Source organism: Ambystoma mexicanum, chromosome 8 (genome assembly GCF_040938575.1).
Source record: "Ambystoma mexicanum isolate Mex_15411 chromosome 8, UKY_AmexF1_1, whole genome shotgun sequence".
NCBI lineage: Eukaryota > Metazoa > Chordata > Amphibia > Caudata > Ambystomatidae > Ambystoma > Ambystoma mexicanum.
Window position 1 is genome coordinate 1,079,493,640 of NC_090929.1, and position 22,049 is coordinate 1,079,515,688.

Here is a 22,049-nt window from a genome sequence, read left to right on the forward strand (position 1 = left end):
CAGATGCGGGATTCAGCGCCGAAGGCCTCCGGAGCGTGCGAAGAGCTGGTAAGCTTTTGTCTTTCAGATGCCGGAATGCAGTGCGAAGACCTCCGGAGCATGCGAAGAGTAGGTAAGCCTTTGTCTTTCAGATGCCGGAATGCAGCGCGAGGCGTTGGTGACAGCCGATGGACCAGGTAAGAGATGCGCTGCCACTGAAGACCGTAGTGCTAACCTGTTCTTTCTTTGTCTTTACAGGTGCTGCTGAAGACTGGATTCCAGGATGGTAAGCCTTTGTTCCCTTAGGTCCAGGATCAGAAGCAGAAGACACGATGAGCGTTCTGCTGCAGAGAATGCAGAATAACGCAAAGCAAGATTCATCCATCGGGTGTGGTTTAAATAGCCTCCTGTAGTGCTTAGGTGTCTCCTTCCACAGCCACGCCTAAGTAAGAAAAGAGTTCCTGCTTTCCAGAAGAGTTCCAGTGTTCTGAACCTAGGGAGTGGCTCCTGCCCCACCCAACAGGAAAAGTAGTCCCAAACAGAAGAGGATCAGGGGTTCAACTGGCAGGTAAGTAAGCAGCATGGTCTGCTGCAGGTAAGTCCACCCAAGCATTATGAGCCCGGCGCTTCCAGCGCTGGGACTGGGCATCTTTATGAGCCTGGTGCCACTGGCGCCAGGACAGGGTCCAAAAGGTCCCAATTGGGACTGGCTGGCACTCGGAACCGGGGTTATGGGTCTGCTTCCAAGGGAGTTGGGCAAGTCCTGATCTTTTGGAAGCAGAGATCATGACAGCAGGGCGCGAAGAGTAGAGGTAGGCAGATTGAGAAAGAGGCTGTTGCAGTAGTCCAGCCTGGAGAGAACCAGGGTTCTGGAGACAGTGAGCTTCTGGGGGAAAGTGAGTAAAGGTAGAATACCTAATGAGGAGGTGAAGCTGGAAGTGGGTCTTTTTGGCAACGTCCATGATGTGGGGAGAGAAGGAGAAAAGAGGAATCGAAGATGACACCCATGTTTTTTGCCTCACAGGAAGGCGAGGGTAGAGGGCGCAAGGCGGGTGGCCCGAGTCAGAGAGGAAAAGCTGGAGCAGGGGTCCCAATAAGGATCTCAGCCTTACTGTCATTAAGGCAAAGATCGTTGGAGGCGCACCAATCCTGAATCGCGGCTAGGCGGTCAGGAATGAGCGAGGAAGGAGAGGAGGCTGAGGGAAGCCTGAAGGAGAGCTGAATGTCATCCGCATAACATTGGAAGTTAGATGAAAAGGTGGCAATCAAGTGGGCCAAAGGGTGCCAGGTAGACATTGAAGAGCCAGTGTGAGAAGATAGAGCCCTGGGGGACACCACATGTGGAGAGAGGTGGTGGAGAGAAAGGACCCAAGTTGGACCTGGGAGGGCCGGTCCAGGAGGAAGGTCGGTCATGCCATGGCCTGATCTGTGATGCTCAGGTTCATGCGGAGTCGGTTGATCAGGGTGGCGTGATTGACCATGTCGAAAGCAGAGGAAAGGTCAAGGAGGATTAGGACCAAGGGAGAGTTGAGTCAAGATTAGAGAGCGGATCTTCACGGGTGTGCAGGAGAGTAGTGTCCGTGCCTCTGGCTGCTCTGAAGCCAGACTGATGGTCATAGAGACTATCACCTGATTCAGAGTGGCAGGTAAGCGGGGAGGGGATGGCCAGCTTTTCCAGGCGTTTGCCCAGGAAAGGCGTGATAGAAATCGACCGATAGTTTGCCGGACAGGAAGGATCGGTAGAAGGCTTTTTTAGGAGGGGGGTACAAAAGGGATGCTTGAGGAGAGAAGGGAAAGATTTAGTGATGCAAGAGTAATGCAGAAATCGGCAAAGGCTGGTGCGAGGGTGGCAAAGTGGTCCTTGATGGTTCTGGAAGAGCAGGGGAGCACCTAATTGGACGATACTTTCATAGGCCGGAATTGTCTCGAAACCTTGTCGGGTGTTGCCAGAGAGAAATGGAGGGGGTGGGGGGAGAAGGAGAGGAAGAGGCAGCCAAAGGGGGCCTGAGAGAGGTAGAGGTAGAGGGGGAGGAAGAGGAAAGCGAGGACAGGCTGTCCTGTGTTTTAGTGGTGAAATGAGAAGCCAGAGTTGTACAGAGGCCCTGGGAGGGAACAGGAGAAGTGAAGACTGCAGTAGGATTGGTCATCTCTGAGATTTGAGAGTTCAGCTGCATTGTTGGAGGCCGCAGAGACACAGGGTAGGAGATGGACCCTCTTCTTGCAAAGGACAGAGAATCTGTATTGCCTTTGGAGCAGGCTGCAGGCCAGTTTGTCAGAGGATGCCCGTGAAGACAACCACTTCCTCTCAGCCATCCTGCACTTGCGTTTCAGGGCAGCGAGGGTGGAGTCAAACCAAGAGTTGCACTTGGAGGTAGGCTTCAGACTGATTCTCATGACCAGGGCAAGGATGTCCTGAGTGTTGGAGAAGGAGAGATGCAGGTTAGAAAGGGCTGTACCAGTGAACCGCAAGAGTAGGAGGAACAGAGAAAGCGGAGGCAAAGGCATCGACTGACACTCGCTTCATGGGCCAAATGACCGAGAAGGTAGGGTGGCCGTGTTGGGGGTAGGCTTTGCTTGTGGGACACAGTTTCTGGTGATCGGAGAGCAGAAAGTGGTCAGTCCAAGAGAGGAGTGGTCAGAGGGTTGGCGAGAGGGATGTCTGAGGAGATGAGAACATACAAGGGGCCTCCTCACGAGTTTGGTGTTATGCCGGCTGTAATACCGACCAACTGTAATGGCGTTAGCGCCAGCCGGCCCGGCGTTATTAGCGCCGGATCACGGGTTGGGCGTTGATGGTAAATCCCGCATTCTTGGCGCGAATACTGCATGCTAATATCATGGCCGGTAATTGTGCCAAAAAGGGGGCGCTAAATGGGATTTTTACCTCCAGAAAAAAGCTGGAGGTGACACAGCCCATTTAGAGCCCAACTCGTGATCAGGCCAGCCCTTAAATGCAGCGGTATTACCGTTACTGCCGCATTTAAGCGGTACCGCCCAACTCGTGATGAGGCCCAAGGTGTGTCTGGCCGAGTGTAGGATCGACAGGGAGAGAGTTGCAAAGGTTGCGGAAGATCACAGAGTGATTATAAGCATCCAGGTGGATGTCAAGGTCAACAAGGAAATGACCAGGCAAGGAGAGAAGAGAAATCAACCCATTCTTGGAGGAAGAGGGCGACCTGGCCAGGTAGCCTGTAGATGGTGGCCACAGTCGGAGAGAGGCCGGGTGAGATGGTGAGCCTGCAGACTAGGCTTTCAAAGGAGGAGTAGGCCTGTGTAGGAATAACAGAAGCAGGGACCCACTCCGGGAAGATCAGGACCAATCACCCTCCGGGCCAGAAGGTTCTAGGCTCTGAGAGGATTGTGTAGCCCTCTGGGATGAGTGTCAAAACTTGTGATGAGCTGGCCATGAACCATGTCTCAGTGAAAGCGAGGACATCCAGGTCAAGGTCTTAGAGGAGGTGGCAGATGTCAGATGTTTGACAAGAGAGCAAGAGTTGAGAGTAGCAACGTGAATCAGGTTGCCACATTTGAAAGACTTCTGCGGTGGGGTACAGGAGTGAGGTACTCCCAGTGGAGGCAGTAGAGTGACCCAAGAGTGGGCGAAGGCAGTAGACTGAGGTGGCAAAGGGGCCAAAGTGGAGGAGGAGGTGCGTGCCAGAGAGGTGGCGGAGGCAGAGGAGCCATAGAGGTGTTAGAAGGGATAGCAGGCGAAGGGAGGAAGGTGATCCGATGTGGGAGACACCTATCAAGAAGGAGATTGGGCTGAGAGCCCTGGACCATGATGGTAACGTTTAGATAGACATTAATGATGGTCTTGAAGGAATGGAAGGAGGCCGAGAGGACCTCCAACCGGCTTCCACCATTAATGGGAGAGGAGGAGAAAGGGGAGAGAACAGAGACAATATCAGGAGTCCATAGATATGGAGAGGGAATGATGGAGGATGTCTGTGAGAGTCTGAGGAAGTGCTGATGTGGGTACCAGTGATGGGAGGCCTGGGTTGGAGACAGGATATCCCTCTTGAACTTCTTCCTTCGACTTCATGAGAGGGACAGGAGATAGAGTAGCAGTTTGAGAACATGGGAGAAATTGAGAGCACCATAGAGGGTGCGAGTAGGAGAGAGGGAAGTGTGAGAGGGGGGGAAAAAGCACAGCACAGAGCCGCACATCACAGGAAGCACTGGAGGGGTAGTGTTCACACAGAGGGGCTGCAGGAGGCACATGCCAGTAACATAACAAAGGGGAACGCAGGAACAGCGTGGAGGGAGGACAGGTGGCTGGACAACGGAGATCACCTGCTAAAAGACAGGGGCCGGGGGAGGGAGGCCAGTGGCCACAGCAGAACCCTCAGTGGTCAGCGGGAGGGTGTGCAGAGACAGAGCAAGCTAAGGTGTTTAAGTTGACGACACACACTGTGAAAAACACCCAGATTCGACTTTACTAGAAGGAGAGGAGAAAGTCCTAGTCTTTAACACAACAGCAATGCAACAGCACCCAGAGGTAAGGGCTCTGGGTTTACTAATAGGTTGGATAGCAGTGAAGTCCATTTTTACACCAGTGTCAGAGACTAACCTAGCTGGGGAGGATATAATACATAGCACTACTTGTATTGGAACTGGAAAACCGAATCAGGTTCTCTCCCAATTGTTGTTGGGTCCACCCCAAGTGAATGGTGTGAAGTTGGACCATTCATGGCAGTGTTAAAACTCTTGAGAGCTTTCCGGTGTGTCTCCGGTAGTTTAAAATATGGAGACTCTGGTACAATCCTCAAGTGTGGAAGCTGGTTATTTTCTAAAGACAATGGCGTTGAAGCTTCTGTCATGAAATGTTAAAGGAACTGTCTGGAGCAATACACAACTCGATTGGTGTTCCCAGTTTGATATTATCTTCATACAGGAAACCTAGACTCTTGTTTGGTTTTTTCTACAAGGCTATCAGACCTTTTTACCCGTGCTTAAGGGGTTTGCTAGAGGGGGGTCGGCTAGCTTTATTAGGATGGAATTGCTTCTGATTGTAGACTCTCTATAGGGTCCTCTAGTAATATTACAATTCTAGGTTTTATGTTAAATTTGGGTGCAAGTGTGTTCATTTTTTATATTTAGAATTGTCATGGGACATGTTCCCCAACTATAGTTTGTATGAATTACACGCACTGTTTGATTGTACGGTATCCCTTTTATTTCTTAGTGTATATCTTTTGTGCTGTCATGAGGGGTGATTTTTATCGCTAGAATTGGGCATGGGGTTTGTTATCATTTAGATGAAAATGTGTTTGTGGCTTGGAGTACCAGAGATGGAAAGTAAGTTGAAGCTCATTAAAAAGGGGAGATGTCTTTTAAAATTCTTAGAGGATTTCAATTCTTGTTGTTTAAATGGTCGATCCATGTCTGACAAATCAGTAAAAGGTACCTCTATTAGAGCACCACATGCTCCAATAGATTTTGTTATTAGATTATATGTGACTGCAGGTGTTTGGTTGAATTTGTTGTTGGAAAGAGTAGTGATCATTGTACATTCTATGAAGCTGCTGAAAGTCGAACTTGTGACCAGGGACAGTGTCCCAACAGTCATGGGTCAAATGCTTGCCTAGTAATAATTTGATTGGGTAAACAAGTTTCTTTAAGGAGGGATATGATCCTATTATGGTCTGTTTATCGGGTACAATTGATGGGGGGAGGCTCATTGTGTAGGCTTTTGATTCAGTAAGCGTTAAGATTTAAACAGCGTTGATATTGAAGCCGCGGCGTAGTAGAATTTGTTAGACACGAAAGGTGCACCAAAGTTTTGTTGGCTTCATTTAGAAATAAACATCTAAATAGGGAAGCATTGACTGAGGTAAGTGCCAATTATAACATTGGTTTAAAGACTGCAATGAAAGTTCATGAAAAGAAATGGAATGTACTACTTTTCTTATTGTTGAGCCAAAGATTCAAGGTACTTGTGTCTTCCGATAGTGAGGGGCTCTTAAGATAACTTGGGGACAAAACAGTGAAGGATAATATTTTTTTTTTCTGACAAGTGGTTTGATAGTGTTAGCTCTCTATATGGCTCTGATAATGGTATTGGGGAGGATAGCAGCCTGTCTTACCAAGTCTTGAAGTTGGCTGCAGAATTGATGTTGCCCATTGTCACTTTATTGTACACCTGTTTCTTAAAAGCACCCGGACCTGATGGAGTAGCAGGGGATTTTTACAAATCGCAAGTTAAATTACGGGCTCTCTTACTATCGAATGTGATTAGTACTATCTCTGCCACACATATACTCCGACACTTGGCATCTGGGCTCCATTATACCCATTTTTAAAAAAAAGGTTAACGAGATCTGCTTAGTTATTGCCCCATTTTGTTGAGCGATATATCCCTGAAGATCTTGGGCACATTTATTTATACTAAGCTTTATGATTGAACCAGTACATATAAGATCTTACCTGTATCCCAATTATGTTTTAACCCTGCTTTTAGAGTATCGTTGACAGTTCCCCATTCTATATTTATTAATTGACAAATACAATTTAAATGCGGCTTTTATAGACCTATCCATGACAGTCGAAAATGGTTGGGAACCTAGGTATTGATCCTGTCTATTGAGTCACCTTTATTCTGGTACAGAAACCTTTGCTATTGATGGTCCCTACAGAGGAAACGATGCCCAATTGTTCAATAAACCAGGCAGCATGACAGTTGTGCTATATGTGCTACTTAAGTGATTTAGATGCAGTGTTACAGTTAACTACATTGGATGATCCGAAAGCCAAGCATCTGTTTAGCATCTGTTTGGCTAATGCTGACAATGTATTCTAGGAAGAACTGCAGTTGCTTTGACAGTTATTGTATGGATTTGTGAAGTATATAACCCTGAACAATATGGTGGTGAATGGAGAAGAATCCCAGGTGCTGATTTATCAGCGTGGGAATAGCAAAATCCCGAACTTCTATATGCATTCGGGAGTTTTAACAAGTCAATAATTTCGACTGTTTAGGTATTCGACTTTCAGACAATCATTTTTTCATCTCAAGATAGAAGGTTGCTTTATGCATGAATTAGGACAATATGGGTATTTTGCGCTTTTCTTCCTGCGTAGGACAATCGGTGATTGCTGCTTTGATAGCCTGTGAAGCTAAATCCTTAGGAATTGCTCAGTAATGCAGGTTCCTGGGCAATTAATAACTTGGCTGCCATTGCTCTAAATGTAAGAAGGTTTCTGACACTTATTTTGGGGTGCTCTTGTCAACAGCAGTAGTATTGTTACATTATGAAACAAATTTGATTCTGGTTGCTTTTAAACTGCAGTATGCTCCTGCTCTCTTGTGGGTAGCAACCTGGGCCAATGGGAAAACATGCATTAACAAATTGATTTTGATGGATGTTCTCTAATTGGCGAAGGCTCTGGGTTTGGATATTCCATGGGTGGGTTATGTTAGACTTTGTATCATCTTGGTATGGGATCTTTATTTGACCATCCTGAGTTAATAAAATTGAACTCTAAGCTCCTAATAATGAGAATCATTTAAAGGAAAGACTATTGTATCTTTTCAGCATCAGACGCCTGTAAATATATGGGTAGGGTCCATCTTCTGCGCACACATTTTATGATTGAAACCCTAATAACTGTTTGTCTCTGGGAACTAATAGCTATGTTAGGAAATTGATGACCAGGCTGTATTTCCATAAATTACCATTATCTCTGTATATGCAACCTAGAACCAGCCTATCATCTGCATTTGTGACAGTAGTTCCATTGAACCTAATGTACATGTTAAGTTTCTCCACTTTATATGATCTCTTCGTAAATGTTTCATTACCACTGTTATGTTTAATGAATTTTAGATCGTGTCGTGTTGCACATTTTTATTTAATGCAAGCACAAGACACAAGGGCATTAGAGGAGAGGGCATTAGAAGATTATAACGTTTCTTGATTAAAGCTTTGCAGATGAGGAAAAAGTATTTGGGCACTTTAATCTGAAAGTTTTATTATGCTGCACATGTTTTTATTGTTATTTAGATCTCTGAAATGTTGTTCATATAGATGCGTGCAGGTGTAATTTTCTTTGTAAGTCATGAATCTTGCATTCGAAATGAACTTGGTATGGTGAGTCAGTAACCTACTGCTCCCCTGATGTTCTCAACAAGAATGATGTGGCTTTTCATTTGTGCCAATGTCTCACTCTGGTCCCCTCTCCCTCTTTCCCGCTCTTTGTCACTCCCTTTCTCTCTTTTCCCTGATCTTACTACATCCGCTGTTATACTCATTCTCCCCCTTCTCCCATCCTGTCTGACTCCCTCTGGTTATCTTCCCAACCCTCTCTCCCCTCGGACCTCTCGCCCCAGCGCCTTACCCCGCTATTTTCTCTCTTCCCCTGCCCTTTGTCCCACCACTCCCTCTCCCAGTTTATCCCCTCCCCTTTCACACCAGTCACTCTCACACTCATAGCATCACTCACACAACTGTACCACTCTCACAACCATTACCTCTCCTTTGTCTGCCTCGACTGTGCTGCCAACACATTACTAACACTATTCTCCACCATCCTTCCTCAGCTTGTTCTATTGGTCTGCCTGCACTCCTTCCAATGTCACCCATAACGACCCACACTCCCAGCCCTTCCTTTTCCTTTTATACTGTTCTCCTCGGTCTATCGTTCCCCACACCCCCTTCCATTGATTTCAATGCTCACCTGACTTTGCTGGCCAATCTATGCACCAGCATTTCTAGGACTTGAGGTGCTGCAAGGAAAGACGTCTGGCCTAGGAAGGCACTGATTGGCATTGTGTCTAAGAGAAGATAGTACTGGTGTTTCCAATCCAGGCACAAGGAAGTTTCATGGACTGGGAACCCCTCCACTTCCACACCTCACCACTGATACAGGGATGGATTTTTCTTTCACCCTTGTAGGCCATGTGCCCCATGTTGGGATGGGTGTAAAATGTTCTTATAGAAACCAACTGGACAGTCAGTAAGGCAATCCATGTGCATTGGGAAAAGGCTTGACATTACTAGTTCTTCCCCACAGGTGCAGATTTGGTGGCAAAAAACCCCCAGTTCAGAGGCGACCCCAAAGATCCAGGAGCCCCGGAAGAGGCAGCACAGCAAGAAAAGCCTCAATGGAACAATGTAGTCGAGACCTGCCTGTGAAAAAACTCTACCCTGGTGAATAACCTACCACCCCAGGACACAGAGGTATGAACTCGTGGTTTCCAGAAAGTCTGTTCCAGGAAGGATAAACAACCTAGTAAGTACAGACTTCTATTCTAAGTGCAGTTTACAGAATTCGACTCGACAGGGACTTGAACCCCAGGGCCAACAGAAAACCAGAACAAATGATAGTCCTTGAAGAGGCTCTAAAGCCACAAGAAAAGGCAGCAGCAGGAAGGACGCCAGAAAGACTGGAGAAGCTGGCAAAGCAGCTTCCTGTTGCTCAATGAACAAAGGAGGGCTGTCCACCTACAGAAAATGGTGGCACAGCGAAGACTAAGATGGGGGCATCCCAGGATGGTCCTGAAGTGCAGATGAGGTGGGGTTTCGGAGTCTCAACACCTATCTACGTGACAGCAGCAATCATCACCAATGTGGGTAAACCACAGCAGGAAGCTGGCAGTAAAAAGTGCCTGGAGATGGTCCCAGCATGGAAGGTCTGACCCAGCACAAGTGACGTTAGCAGGACGACTGAGGAGGCCCTGGAAGGATAACCAGAACCCAAAAACCCGACCCAGAGATGAGCAAAGAGCACATCCAGCCACTATGGCCAGATATAGTCCTCAAATGTTGCTATAGTGGAAGATCCTCCAGCAGGTAAATAAACCTACTTCTTTTGAAAATTCCAGTACACAGCGGACATGGTTTCTCCTTAACGCTTCTCGGAGGGGCTAGCCTAAGTAAGGCTCTTCATTTATTTTTAGCTACTGTAAACTGCCCAACTCTTCTCTCACTCCCAGCTTTTGCGGGTTTGGTCCTCTCAAGCCGGGTGAGTACTCGTACACGCTATGGTGTAGTTCTCATTCCCTTTGGATATTTAGTGTTTGTTTAGGCTACCGGTATTGGAATGTATTTCTGACTAGTTTTTTTTTCTCGCTTTATGAACAGGTTTTTGACCCTTTGACTATGGGACATGGCGCCTAAGGTTGGTGTATCAGACGTTATGTTACAAATTACAATTTTGCAAACCTCGAGTTTCCTGCCACTGATTAGAACTATTTCTGTAATTCTTCTTAGATATGCACAAGCTCAGTTTTTATGAATCAAGTTGAGCAGATAGCTTTCATCGCCCTGAGGATGGAGTTTCTATAATCTGAAACGCATTGGCAACTTACCAACTGTTAAGAAGCTATTTTGGACTTGATAATGTATGATGATTTGTGACAAACTGTGGACACTGTGACAAACTATACCTGTTTGAGACTTAATCAACATGTACTAAGTGCTTCTATGTCGCATACTTTTGTTTATGTACAGTGTTTGAACCCTATCCATTAATGTTTTTTAGAAAAATACGATAAAATTGTATTTTATAATTTTATCGATCTTGTGGTGAATGAATTTCAAATGCATGTACGGGTATAACCCACGAGTTCTACGCAGGAGTTCCTCGATAAAACTGACTTTTGATTTGAAGCTAAATTTGACTTTGGAGTCTCCGCCTCGGTCCAAGTATTTTGCTCTTTAACCTAGACGGCGGACCACTGTACTTCACTTGGGATTGTGTATCCCCTAGGAGGGCATTTGAGGGCTACCATATGGCAACGCATGATTTTGTTCTACTAGCCTAAGTAATCCCACCAATTAAGACTGGGCTAGGGAAAAGGGTTGGGCGGTCAGCCCATCTGGCTGGACTCTAAAACTCTCCCTCCACCCAGACCACCCACACAAGGTGAGATGGACAGCCCAGGTACAAAGACTGGTCTAAACCATTCAAATCCAATATGAAGGATGTAACAGCCAACCGTACCCTTCCCACCCCCAAAACAAATCTAATGTGGAAGAATCGCCCTAGGGCAAAAATGAATTGCTTAAGAAGCACCTCTGCACCGGGGATAGATTTGGGTGGCGTGTTACCATATTCTCGCAGTGCGAAGGTTGCAGTGGCAGGCAGATTTTAGTAGAAGTACCTCTTGCCATCAACAATGGCTCTGCGTTCCAATAAATGGCGAGGTTGTGGGAGGGGAACAAAAAGTGATGGGAGCCCTGAAAAGACCTACACAATTCTCATATATCAAATTGTGGCAGGGATTTTGCACCACATGTTCATGCATGACGAACATTGCGCAACAAAGTGTAGCATTTCTTTACTAGTCTGCACTCTGTCTTTACGTTTTTAATCTGCTTTGTGGTTGTCTCAATGGTCCTCTCCTTGAATGCAGCTGATGGTATGCCCTTTTGCCTGCCAATGAGCTGGACCACAAACATTCTTATAACTCTTGTTCTGCCTCCAGCCCCAGGGGCATCTGCTTGTTTTGCCCTTGACTTACTTGCTGTCACTATGCCCCTTTGTTGTGGCCCTTCAGTTACCTTACGTCTCATAGCCACATGTCTTTTTGCAAAGGTATTGGCGTATGAGGGATGAAATGTTATTGTTTGTATCTTTCTCCATTTCTACAGTGGAAGATCAGAAGGAGCTGACCTCTCCTGTGAGCACCGAACTCCGACAGAAGGAAGTGCAGCTGAACTTTCTTAACCAGTTGACCTCCATCTTCAATCCTAGAACGGCTGCATTACCGCCTCCTGGCTCTAGCATACAGGTAATCGCCTTAACCTAGATGCTTCCTGCAGTGATTCATTCTCTGGTTGGTTTACTTGCATCTCTTTGATGGCAAGCAAATCGATGCACACCGGATGAAAGTGGTTGTGTGTTTAGATCAACCTGGTATTCCCTCTGGTGAATTGAGTGATGGGAGCATCCTCCAAGCTCTTTTGTCTTGCGTATGACATTCACAAAAACATGTGCCCATGGTGTTTGTGTGCTGTGAAAACTGACAGTTTTCAGCAGTGCAAATGCTTAAATGAGGTTAGTTACTCAGCCGTGGCACAGCAACGTTGACTGTTGGTAAAAGCTCAGATCTTGCATTGGTTCTGCTGGTCACCTGTACTCGCCCATAGTGTTTCACAGCAGTACTGTCATAATTAAGCATATTATGTTACTCTGCTGCTCGATAGTCTGTTGTATTCTGTTGATGTCTTGTCGGGCCCGTTTGTCAATGATTTGGTATTGCAACATTGCTATCTGGTCCTACATGCTAGGTGGTATTCTAAATTTTAAAATTAGGGAAATTTATAATTTTGTTCTCCCTGTGTCCCATTTACTGAGCAGGAGCACGCAGCTCGACTAAACAAATTCAGATTTGGTTTTGATATTCTCTTTAGGTGGATGGAGACAGCGATGATTCAGGATCGGTGGATCAAGCATCGGTTATAAAGACGAGGAGCATCTTCATGGCTCAGAATGTAGCCAGCCTTCAAGAACTTGGTAAGAGTGTATATATGGCCCATTTCTTTAAAATCCTAACGTGGATGGAATACAAGAACACATCTCCTAATTGGCAGAATTATGTGATGGGTGACAGTTTGGATGCTGGAACTAATTTGGTTTATGCTGGCCTTGCAGATGATATTGGATGTAGTCCCTCCGCATTTCATGTGGCCTCTCAAAACTTTATCAGTCAATCATTTGTCCAGGGCTGACTTTCTTTTGTTAGACCTATGAACCAGAACACCGAATAATCGCTTTCTTGAAATCTGTTAAGTTTCTAGGCCATTTTTACACCATGGCCAGACAAACTTAATGACTGGAAAGTCATTTACCTGAATTCCTAAAGTTGTAAAAATCTCTTTACAGAAGTATATTTGAGTGCCTATCCCCGTTTCCTTGGAAATGGCATGTTTGCCGCATTTGGTAAGCAGGAGTATTGAACAGAAAAAAGCAAAATGATTGTTATTGTTGACTGCTGTGGCCGTATTAGCCTGGCTTTTGTGTCAGGGTTCTTAACCAGCAACTCGATGCTGGTAATACTTTTTCAGTTTTTATTTAAAAATATACAAAAAAGACAATTTAGACTCCACATTTAGAGGTAGTTCTTGTATCCTTTCCTTGTTCTTTAATGGGGCGCCCACCTTCCTAGCCCAGCCTCCCTACTCCCAAAAGTCTTGATACAACACAGGTTCACTATATATAGAGTACCCGTACTGTCTAGGGATGGCCTAAAGGCTGCCCAAGTGACTGAAGCAGGGTAGTGGTGTTGCTCTGGTTTGCCTTTTCTCCAGATGAGTATATATATTTCTGGAGCTTGTGGATCTGCTTGGATTACATGCTCTGCATGGTCTGACATCTAGTGGTAGTCGCAGAGTATTACAAGATTTGTTTTCGAATCTCAAACGGACGTCGATAGGGTGTTAGTAATACTATCCCCCGTGTGATGTGTACTGTACCCATGGTCCTTCACACGGCGAGGTCCCTCAGATTGTTTCTTTCCACCATCGTAGTCAGTTGCAAGTTGCAGAGTTATTTTCCAGGCTGATGCTGTTTTTTATTATTTTTTATTTTTTTGGTCAAAATCTTTTTATTGAGACATCAGTGCACATTGAGATCTTAATGATATAAAACAGTGGCACCATTATTCAGTAACAATTCAACATATTCACATAAACCTCAGCAATTGTCGCTGCCACCAGCTAATTAACAACAATGGATTGAAATTTCATTTTAACTATAATTCCATTAACAATATCACACGTACCCTTGGACATATTATTACCACATTGTTTTCAATGATGTGCTTCATTGAAGAAAAGAAAACAAAAAAATGTAATGATCTGTCACCAGCATCCTTCTATGATTCGGACATTACCTTGGGTGCTTAGTATTCTCCGCCCGTTCTAGTAATAGTCCAGTAGAATCTTTTGGGAACTATAGGCCCTTCAGGGCTGAAGAAGACATCTGACCAGTCTTGGTTGGAAGAACATGTGTTCCTTTTCCTCCACATGATCTAAGAATGGACCCCAAATTTGTCGAAATTTGTCTGTTCGGTCCTCAATTGCGGCTGTTAGCTTCTCCATTCCCAAGAGTTCCCAGACCTTGACCCACTAGTGTGCGATATGGGGACCTTCAGGTTCTTTCCAGAAACAAGCTCGCGTTAAGTGGGCCGCCATCAGTAGTTGGGTAATTAGTTGCGCTCTGGGACCAGATTGTGGGTATGACCCATCTTCAGCAGAGTCTCCCAACACCAAAGGGTCCATAGGAAGGAGGGATCTGCAGATGTCCTTATTTTTGGATCGAACCTCCAACCAGAAGGACTGGATAACCGGGCAGTGCCACCACATGTGTCCCATGTCTCCTCTAGCCCCGCACCCGTGCCAGCACATAATGGAGTAGTCCGCATTCATGGCGTGTGGTCTCTGTGGCGACAAGTACCATTGATAGCCTATTTTAATTGCACATTCCCTGACCGATGTGCATCTAGAAGACCTATGTGCTCTGTCACAAATTCTTTGCCATGATTCAGGGGTTATTACCCTCCCCAATTCCTTCTCCCATGCTTCCATGTAAGGGAATTTTTCCTCCTCTGAGGCTATTTCTATGATTCGGTAACATATTGCTACTTTGTGGGAGCGTAGACCCTCTGCAGCAGTTAACTCAATGCCTATAGGAGGCCTAATGGCAGCTTTTTTAACTGACAGGTTGGTGACCCAATGCCTAAGTTGTATATATTTGAACCTTTCAGTTTCTGGGAGGTTACATTTCTTCTTACATTGAATGAAGGTCAAGGGGATGCTGTCGACAAACATCTCCTGCAACCTCAGGATCTTAGTCCCTGACCAGTTATGAAAGGACCTAGGATGGAGCCCTGGAGTGAAGGTAGGATTCTGAGTGATCAGAGTCATGGGGCCCAACCCCAGGGACAGACCTCTAGAGGTGATCTGCCTATCCCAGCAGCTAAGTGGCGAGCTCGTGGTTGGGAGAAGTGGAAGTTGAGAGATCTGTGCACTCCGCGGGAGAAAAGGAAGGTGGGAGAGAGGAGCCCCGGCAAATAACTGTTCTATGTCCTGCCATTTAGGTGGATCTTCTTGTATAGCCCAACCCAGGATGGGGGCAACCTGAGAAGCACGATAGTATCTTAAAACCGAGGGGACCCCTAAGCCTCCCAGTTGTTTACTTCTGAACAGGATCTTGCGTTGGATTCTGGGTGTTTTGCGCTGCCAGATAAATCTGCCTATCTCCTTCTGCAGATCTTGTAAATCCCGCTCAGGGATATGGACTGGGAGCGCCTGAAATACATAAAGGAGTCGAGGTAATAAGGTCACTTTAACGGCTGTCATATGCCTCAGCCATGATATTTCCTGGGAAGCCCATTTGAGTAAAGACTCTCTTTTTTGCTTCTTTTATTAGCGGGGGGATGTTGGCTCTTCTCAGTCCAGAGTAATTAGGAGTTGGGTCTACCCCCAGGTATGTTATTTTGGAGGTTACCCATTTAAGTGAGTATCTGTCCTGTAAGGCATTTAGTATATCGGGAGTTTCAGATAAGTTCAGCCCCTTTGATTTGGCCAGGTTTATTGAAAAGCCCGAAATCTGCACAAAGCTATCCAGCAGGGCCATAAGCGGAGGGACCGAGGTCTGCGCTTCTCTCAAAAAGCAGAGCACATCGCCTGCATATAATGTAACTTTATGGGTCTGATCTTTTACTCTAAACCCTTGGATTTCAGGGTGTAGACGGATATGTTGAGCTAGCAGTTCCATTGCTAGGGCAAAAACCAGGGGTGACGGGGGACACACCTGCCTGGTCCCTCTGCCAAGAGGTATCCGTGGAGTCCACTGCCCATTTATTCTAACTTGGGTAGAGGGAATCTGGAAATTGGTCAAGATCAACTTGGAGAAATGCGAGCCAAATCCAAACCCCTTCAGGACTAACTGTAGGTAATCCCATGACATGCTGTCAAAGGCCTGATGGGCATCCAAGGATAATGAGGAAAGGTGTCCTGGTATAGAGGGGGCCAGGGCTATTAGATCGATTTGCTCTCCAAATATTATCATGGGTCGAACGGTCCTGGATAAAACCCGTCTGATCCCGGTCTATTAATTTGGGTAATACCTCCCCCAGGCGACGCGCTATGATTTTACTGAACAGCTTGGCGTCGGTATTGAGTAAGTCTACGGGCCGATAGGAAGCACAATCTGCTGGATCTTTTCCGGTTTTTAGAATTAGGGTGGTGTATGATTCAGCCATAGTTTGTGTGACAGACCCCGATTCCCATAGAATATTGAATAATTTAGTGAGGCGTGGTATAAGTTCTTTTGCGAAGATTTTATAGAATTTATTTGTGAAACCGTCGGGTCCCGGGGCCTGGCCAATAGAGAGAGTTTTGATAACAAATTCCACTTCCTCCTCAGATTTCTATAAGAGATCGAGGCAGTTGTGGAAGTTCAGCCTTGTCTATAAACTCCTTGGCGAGCTGCGGATTCACTACATGTGGGGTCACCTGTTCTTTGAAGAATTCACCCATGATGCAGCATTTGCCTGCCTCTGAATATATACCCTTGCCTGCTTTGTCTCTAAGGAAGTCTATTCTGTTTTGTCTGCTCTGCCTCCCCAGTTTGGCCGCTAATAATCTGTTCGCCTTATTCCCTTTTGTGTAGAAAAATAAATAAAAAAAAAAACAAATTGTTTAGTGCGCATCATAGTATAGGCCGCCCTCCGCACATGATGCACCTCAACGCTTTTTTAGCCATCCTCTGGTCTCTTAATGTGCGCCGAAAGGGTTTCTTCTGATGTGCCCCTTCTAATCTGATGACTTCCCCCTCTAAGTGCTCCCGCAGCAGTTTCCTATCTCTCCCGTGTTGTGCGGCCTGTTCTATTAAATGGCCCCTAAGTACTGCTTTACCTGCTTCCCAAATGGTCTCCCAGCCCGTCTCGCCCGTGTCATTTTCGCTATAATATAACTCCATTGTTTCTCGAATATGAGCGCGGATCATTGGGGTCATCTAGTAAAGTCATTTAGCCTCCAGGGGGGTTTGGTAAAGGGGGTGGTTCCGGGGGGAGAAATGGACAGCAGAACCGGTGAGTGATCTGCTAGTGCTTCTGGGAGAATTTCCACCTCCAATACATTTTGAATCAACGAGTCGGCTATAATGAACATATCCAATCTTGAGTATCCCCCATGTACTGCTGAAAAGTATGTATAATTATTTTCGTCCTGATGACAAAATCTCCACGCCTCTATTAGGGAGTGATCTTTCAAAATGGAAGTGAGAGCCTTAAAGTTATTCCTATAATTTGCTGTTGGAGGCAGTGTTTTATCAACCAAAGGGTTGATTACAGCATTAAAATCCCCTCCCAGGAGCACCTCCCCTTCAGCGTGGTCAAATAGGGCTTTAGACAATTTCAAAAAGAACTGGCTTTGATTAGCGTTTGGGCCATAAATGGAGACCAGGGTGACTTTGCGACCATCTAGAGTAGCATTAACCAGCAAAAACCTCCACTCCTCATCTCGAACCTCTCCATGAGACTTAAAAGAAATCCCCTTGCGCACCAAAATGGCAACCCCTTGCTTTTTCAGTCCGCTCGATGCAAAATATCTAGTGGGGTAAAGTCTATCCTGCAAACGGAATTTGTCCGTCAGACGTAAATGGGTCTCTTGAAGAAACAAAAAGGAAGCATCCAAGGACTTCAATCTGTGAAGGAGTGCTTTACGTTTTAAGGGGGAGTTAAGACCTTGCACATTGAGCGAGATGAATTTATAGCCAGGGGCTGCCATGTTATGGACTTTCAGGTTTCTGCCTCAGCGTGAGTCTCCTGGCCAATGCCGGAGCGATACATTTCCTTAAGGAAGCCACCACAGGGCAACCGAAGTAAGGGGCGTGGTGAACTATGCCATAATCTCTCTCTGCTAATGTCGAAGATGAGCGAAACTTAAGACTCAAAAAGGAACATATAATAAAAACATAAAACACCAATGAAGCCAATTAATTTCACCCAGGATTGCTGCATTCTTGGTCCCCAGGGAAATCTAAACCAGGTAAAAATTATGTCGGGCGCCTTCCAAATCGGCACCCAAGTCAGCTTCTAACAAAGAATTTCAATGCCCAAAACAAACTTGGCTAGGATTCAAGGTGAACATTAAGTGTCAAAGATAAACCAAAGTCCAGCATAGAGGAGTCAGGCCCCATCTGGAACCTTACTTTAGGCCTCAGATGTGGCGTCCGTAGATGTCAATCGAATGTCGAGAAGGAATCAACAAGCGCAAACTGTACTATACACCCCATTCTGTCAACAAGACTGTCTCTCTAGATCATGACAGGGATCAGATGGTGGCCGTACAGTGCGTCGTCTCCCAGAGAAAGTAAAAATTGGACTTCCAATTTCAACCTGTACAGATCTTGGCTCAGGTTTTCTCTTCTGATGATGCTGGAGATGGAATCTCGTCCGAGGCTTTAGTCACTTTCTGCAGCTCGGATTCTCCAGTCAGGGCCGTACCGGGCTGCAGCCTGCGCCGGGATCTCCCCCTCTTAAGCTTCGGCACCGGACGAAAGACGGAGCCGTTCTCACCTTGGGGCCGAGAATTGTGCTCGGCATTGTCTGGTATCCCCTCCATCAAACTTTTCCCTTCTTCCTCTGAGGTGATTGTGATGTTGGCCCTGCAACTCAAACATCAGCTTGCATGGGAACCCCCATTGATAGCGGATTTTTCAATCCCTCAACCAGGCTGTCACTCTTTGCAGGCGCCGCCTACGTATCAATGTGTATGGGGCCAGATCCTGATATAGCTGTATCTCAGTGCCCTGGAATCGAAGTGATTCAGAGCCCCTGACAGCCGCCATAATATCTTCCTTCTGTCGGTAAAAGTGCACCCGAGTTATCACATCAGGAGGTAGATTTTTCTTCATCTGGACCGAAGAATACACTCGGTGGGTTCTGTCCAATTTTAACTCTTCATTTGGTGGCAACTCCAGGAGGGCCCGAAAGAACGTCTCCACATATTCCACCAGATCCCGGTCAGGAATCTTCTGGGGCACCCCGTGGAGGCGGATGTTGTTTCGCCTCGATCTATTTTCTAAGTCCGCCTGCTTTGGCCAAATATCTTCCAGATGTTCCTCAATAACCTTCACTCTTCCTGCCAAGGCATCAGTGTCCTGGGATTGCGCACATGTAACGTTCTCCAGGTCGTTACCTCTGGATTCCAGCCCCCCAAAGTGGGAATTAAGTTCTGCCAATGATTGGGCCAAGGAGTCCGTGGAGGTTTTGATCTCCTTAATTTCCTGGGTGATGTCTTGCTTGAAGGATACTTTCCAGAACCTCTCTGGACACAGCCATGTCGGAGACCAACTCTGGGGTTGAGACCTGAATAGTATCAACTGCAATAATGTTCGTAGCGGAAGGATTCCAAGGCTGTGGCGTCAGATGTGTGCTTTCTTTCTAGATCCCGTTTTGGGCATCCCCCGGCGATACTGTAGGCGTAGGCTGGTTAGATTCGCAAGATGGCTCGAGGAGACTGGGGGGGGGGGGAGGGGTAAGTAGAATCTCCAGGCCCGTGCTTTGTCATTCTTGTAAGCTTATGAATTAATCTTTGCAGGCATAAACCTATATCAAGGAGACCTGGCTGGTCGCCGGAGCACTCCTCACCACTCCCTTCTCAGTGTTCTGTTAGGCCCTGCCACGGAGTATAGGGCTCCCACCATGTTGATGCTGGGAACTAGTTTCGAGCCCTTGGGATCCCTCTGGGTTGTTTCATATCGATATATTCGCTGCGTGGAAAAGGGGGTTTATGGTCCCCGCCCCAGAATGCACCAACACTCACCAGGACTCAGTTAGCTCCGGGAAGGTTTCATGTAGTAGGTATCAGCTGTATATCGAGGGTCGCCGCTCTTCGTTCCCGGCGTCCCGGCACCTCGTTCTCAAGCTCCAGCCCGAGGAGCAAAGACTCGGGTGTCCCTGTCCCAGAGCAGGGCGATGTCGGCAGAGGCTCCGCCAGCCCCTCCCGCTGCCGCGCAGGCCACAGCTGCGGGAGAGTCTCCCCGCTCAGGGCCGTTGACCCCCTCGGTCTCCGGCTCCTATCGTACGCGCCGCCCCGAGCAAGCTCCCAGAGGCGGTGCGAGGCAGCAGGGGCCGGCAGGCAGAGTTCTTCGCTTCTCCCCCTCAGAGACCCCCCCCGGCAGCGGGGCCCACCCGGCCCCTCCAGGTCACAGTGGCTGCATGAGGGTCTCGGCCGCTGTGTCACACCTTCGGACAATCCAAGCCGAGGGAGTCCCAGCGCCAGTGCAGCAGGGCCGACAGTCGCTCCTCTCAACTGCTGCTCCGGACGGCGCGCGCCACCATTTCCCTCTCTGCCCCCGCCGGAGTTCGCAGTGGAATAAATCGCTTCATGCGATGCGGTTTGGCCACCAAAGTCCGCAGCTCTGTTAAGACATCTTCAGAGTCACCCTGAGGGCGAAATCGGGCAGAAATTCAGCGGAAAAGGTGCTAAAAGTTATGACTTGGGCACCGTAACGCGGAGCTCAAGGGAAGCACAGCCGCATGGTGTGCTGCCTAGCCACCCCCCCCCAGGCTGATGCCTTTTAATTAGTTGTTTACTTGTAGATTCTTCTTTCTTTACTTATTGTTCACTTTGGCCACAAGACAGACTGCTTGATGGCTTTCGACGGACAACCTCATTGTCGACTACTTGACTGATCGGCGACCAGACCCTGCCTACACGGGCCTCTTTGTGCTTCAGCCTTTACAGTATGGAGAGGGTAAGGGGCTTCTTACTACTGACCTCTTTAGAGAATGCATATTCTGCCAGCTCCTTTCCTTGCCAATCTGCCCTAGTAATAAATAATGGACAAACACTCCCTTTAATTTTGCCCTCCCTGCCATCAAAAATTCCTGTGGAAAGACACGCACTGAGTGAGCAATTACTGTCTCCTTAGGGATGAATTCTCAGAAATGTGCTAATTCCCTCCACCATAGGGACCCCCAGCAACTTTGCTGGGTTTTGAGGTCTTTACTTTTTTTACCTGGAGAGAGTGAGACCCTTTTTCCCACTCTCATGTATCTTGATGTGAAATTTACCTCTGTTTCTTTTGGTTGTGGAGTCTGACAAACTCCACAGGCATCATCTTTTACATTGTCACAAAGCACCATCAATGCAGTGACACAGGGAAGTCTTCCAGATTTCCCAAAGGTTTAAATACCTTCTCTGGGATAAACTACGGTTTCCCAGAGCAGTAAAGTGAAATTGACTTTACTTACCATTGTAACTCTCTAGACCCAGCACAAACTATACTACAATAGCGTGCTGGAGGGCTACCTAGTATCCCCTATGTCTAGCTACTCGTGTAACATTTTTTATGTTACCATTTCCTCACTGAATGGGTGGTGACAGTGGTTTCGTTTTAACTACCATGGTGTGCATTTACCATGGGCTGCATTCACAGCTGCTGTAAAGAAACCATGGGCGCCATCTTTGTCAAAATGGCTCCTGGTCTTCTTTTTCGCCATTTCTTTGTGAAAAGGTCCTCCTTGAGATTTACTCTTCGTGCCAAACCAGGTTTGTTCTTTGTTCATTTTGCTTTTGGTGGGATTCACGAGTGAAACGCGCCTCTGGCAAGTGAGGGAGGTGCCCGAAATTCCCGATGCTTAGTCTCCTAGGCCAAATGCATTCTGTAGTGATTGGCCGGCTGACTGTCTGGCAAGGACAGCTACCGTGCTGGGTGATTGACAGCTAGGCTGGAATGAATGGGAGAGAACTGAATAAAAGGCGAGTCCTTTGGCTTGGAAGGCAGAGTCAACCACTGGACAAGGAACCGAAGAAGAGCGTGACGAGGACGCCTGCTGCAACTCCTGGTCTGTTGGTTTGCCTGGTGAAGCCCTGCTGCAGTGCCGAAATGGCAAGTTTGCATCGACAGAGAAGCCCCTGCAAGGACGACTTCTCCCTTTGGGTTGGTGGGACCAATCGACTCCAAAGTAAGCCACCTGGACATCCATCTCGGAGCTAGTTGAATTTCCACCGAGTTGCTACTGGAAACCGTATAGCCTGCGAGAGGAACAGCAGATTGTGTGCATTGCTTTTAAGCTGGCTTACAGCTTTTGGAAGATCCTCCGGCCTCCC

The 22,049-nt window shown here is 46.9% G+C and overlaps 1 protein-coding gene across 6 annotated transcripts in view; it reads left to right on the plus strand.

Moving 5' to 3' along the window:
• UBR4 (ubiquitin protein ligase E3 component n-recognin 4) overlaps positions 1–22,049 on the plus strand; it is a 2,945,062-nt gene that overhangs the window by 109,021 nt on the left and 2,813,992 nt on the right. For all 6 annotated transcript variants that reach the window (XM_069611069.1, XM_069611071.1, XM_069611072.1 and 3 more), the window contains exons 5-6: positions 11,574–11,713; positions 12,336–12,438. In XM_069611069.1, coding sequence (XP_069467170.1) covers positions 11,574–11,713; positions 12,336–12,438 — 243 coding nt within the window. The remainder of the gene's footprint in view (positions 1–11,573; positions 11,714–12,335; positions 12,439–22,049) is intronic.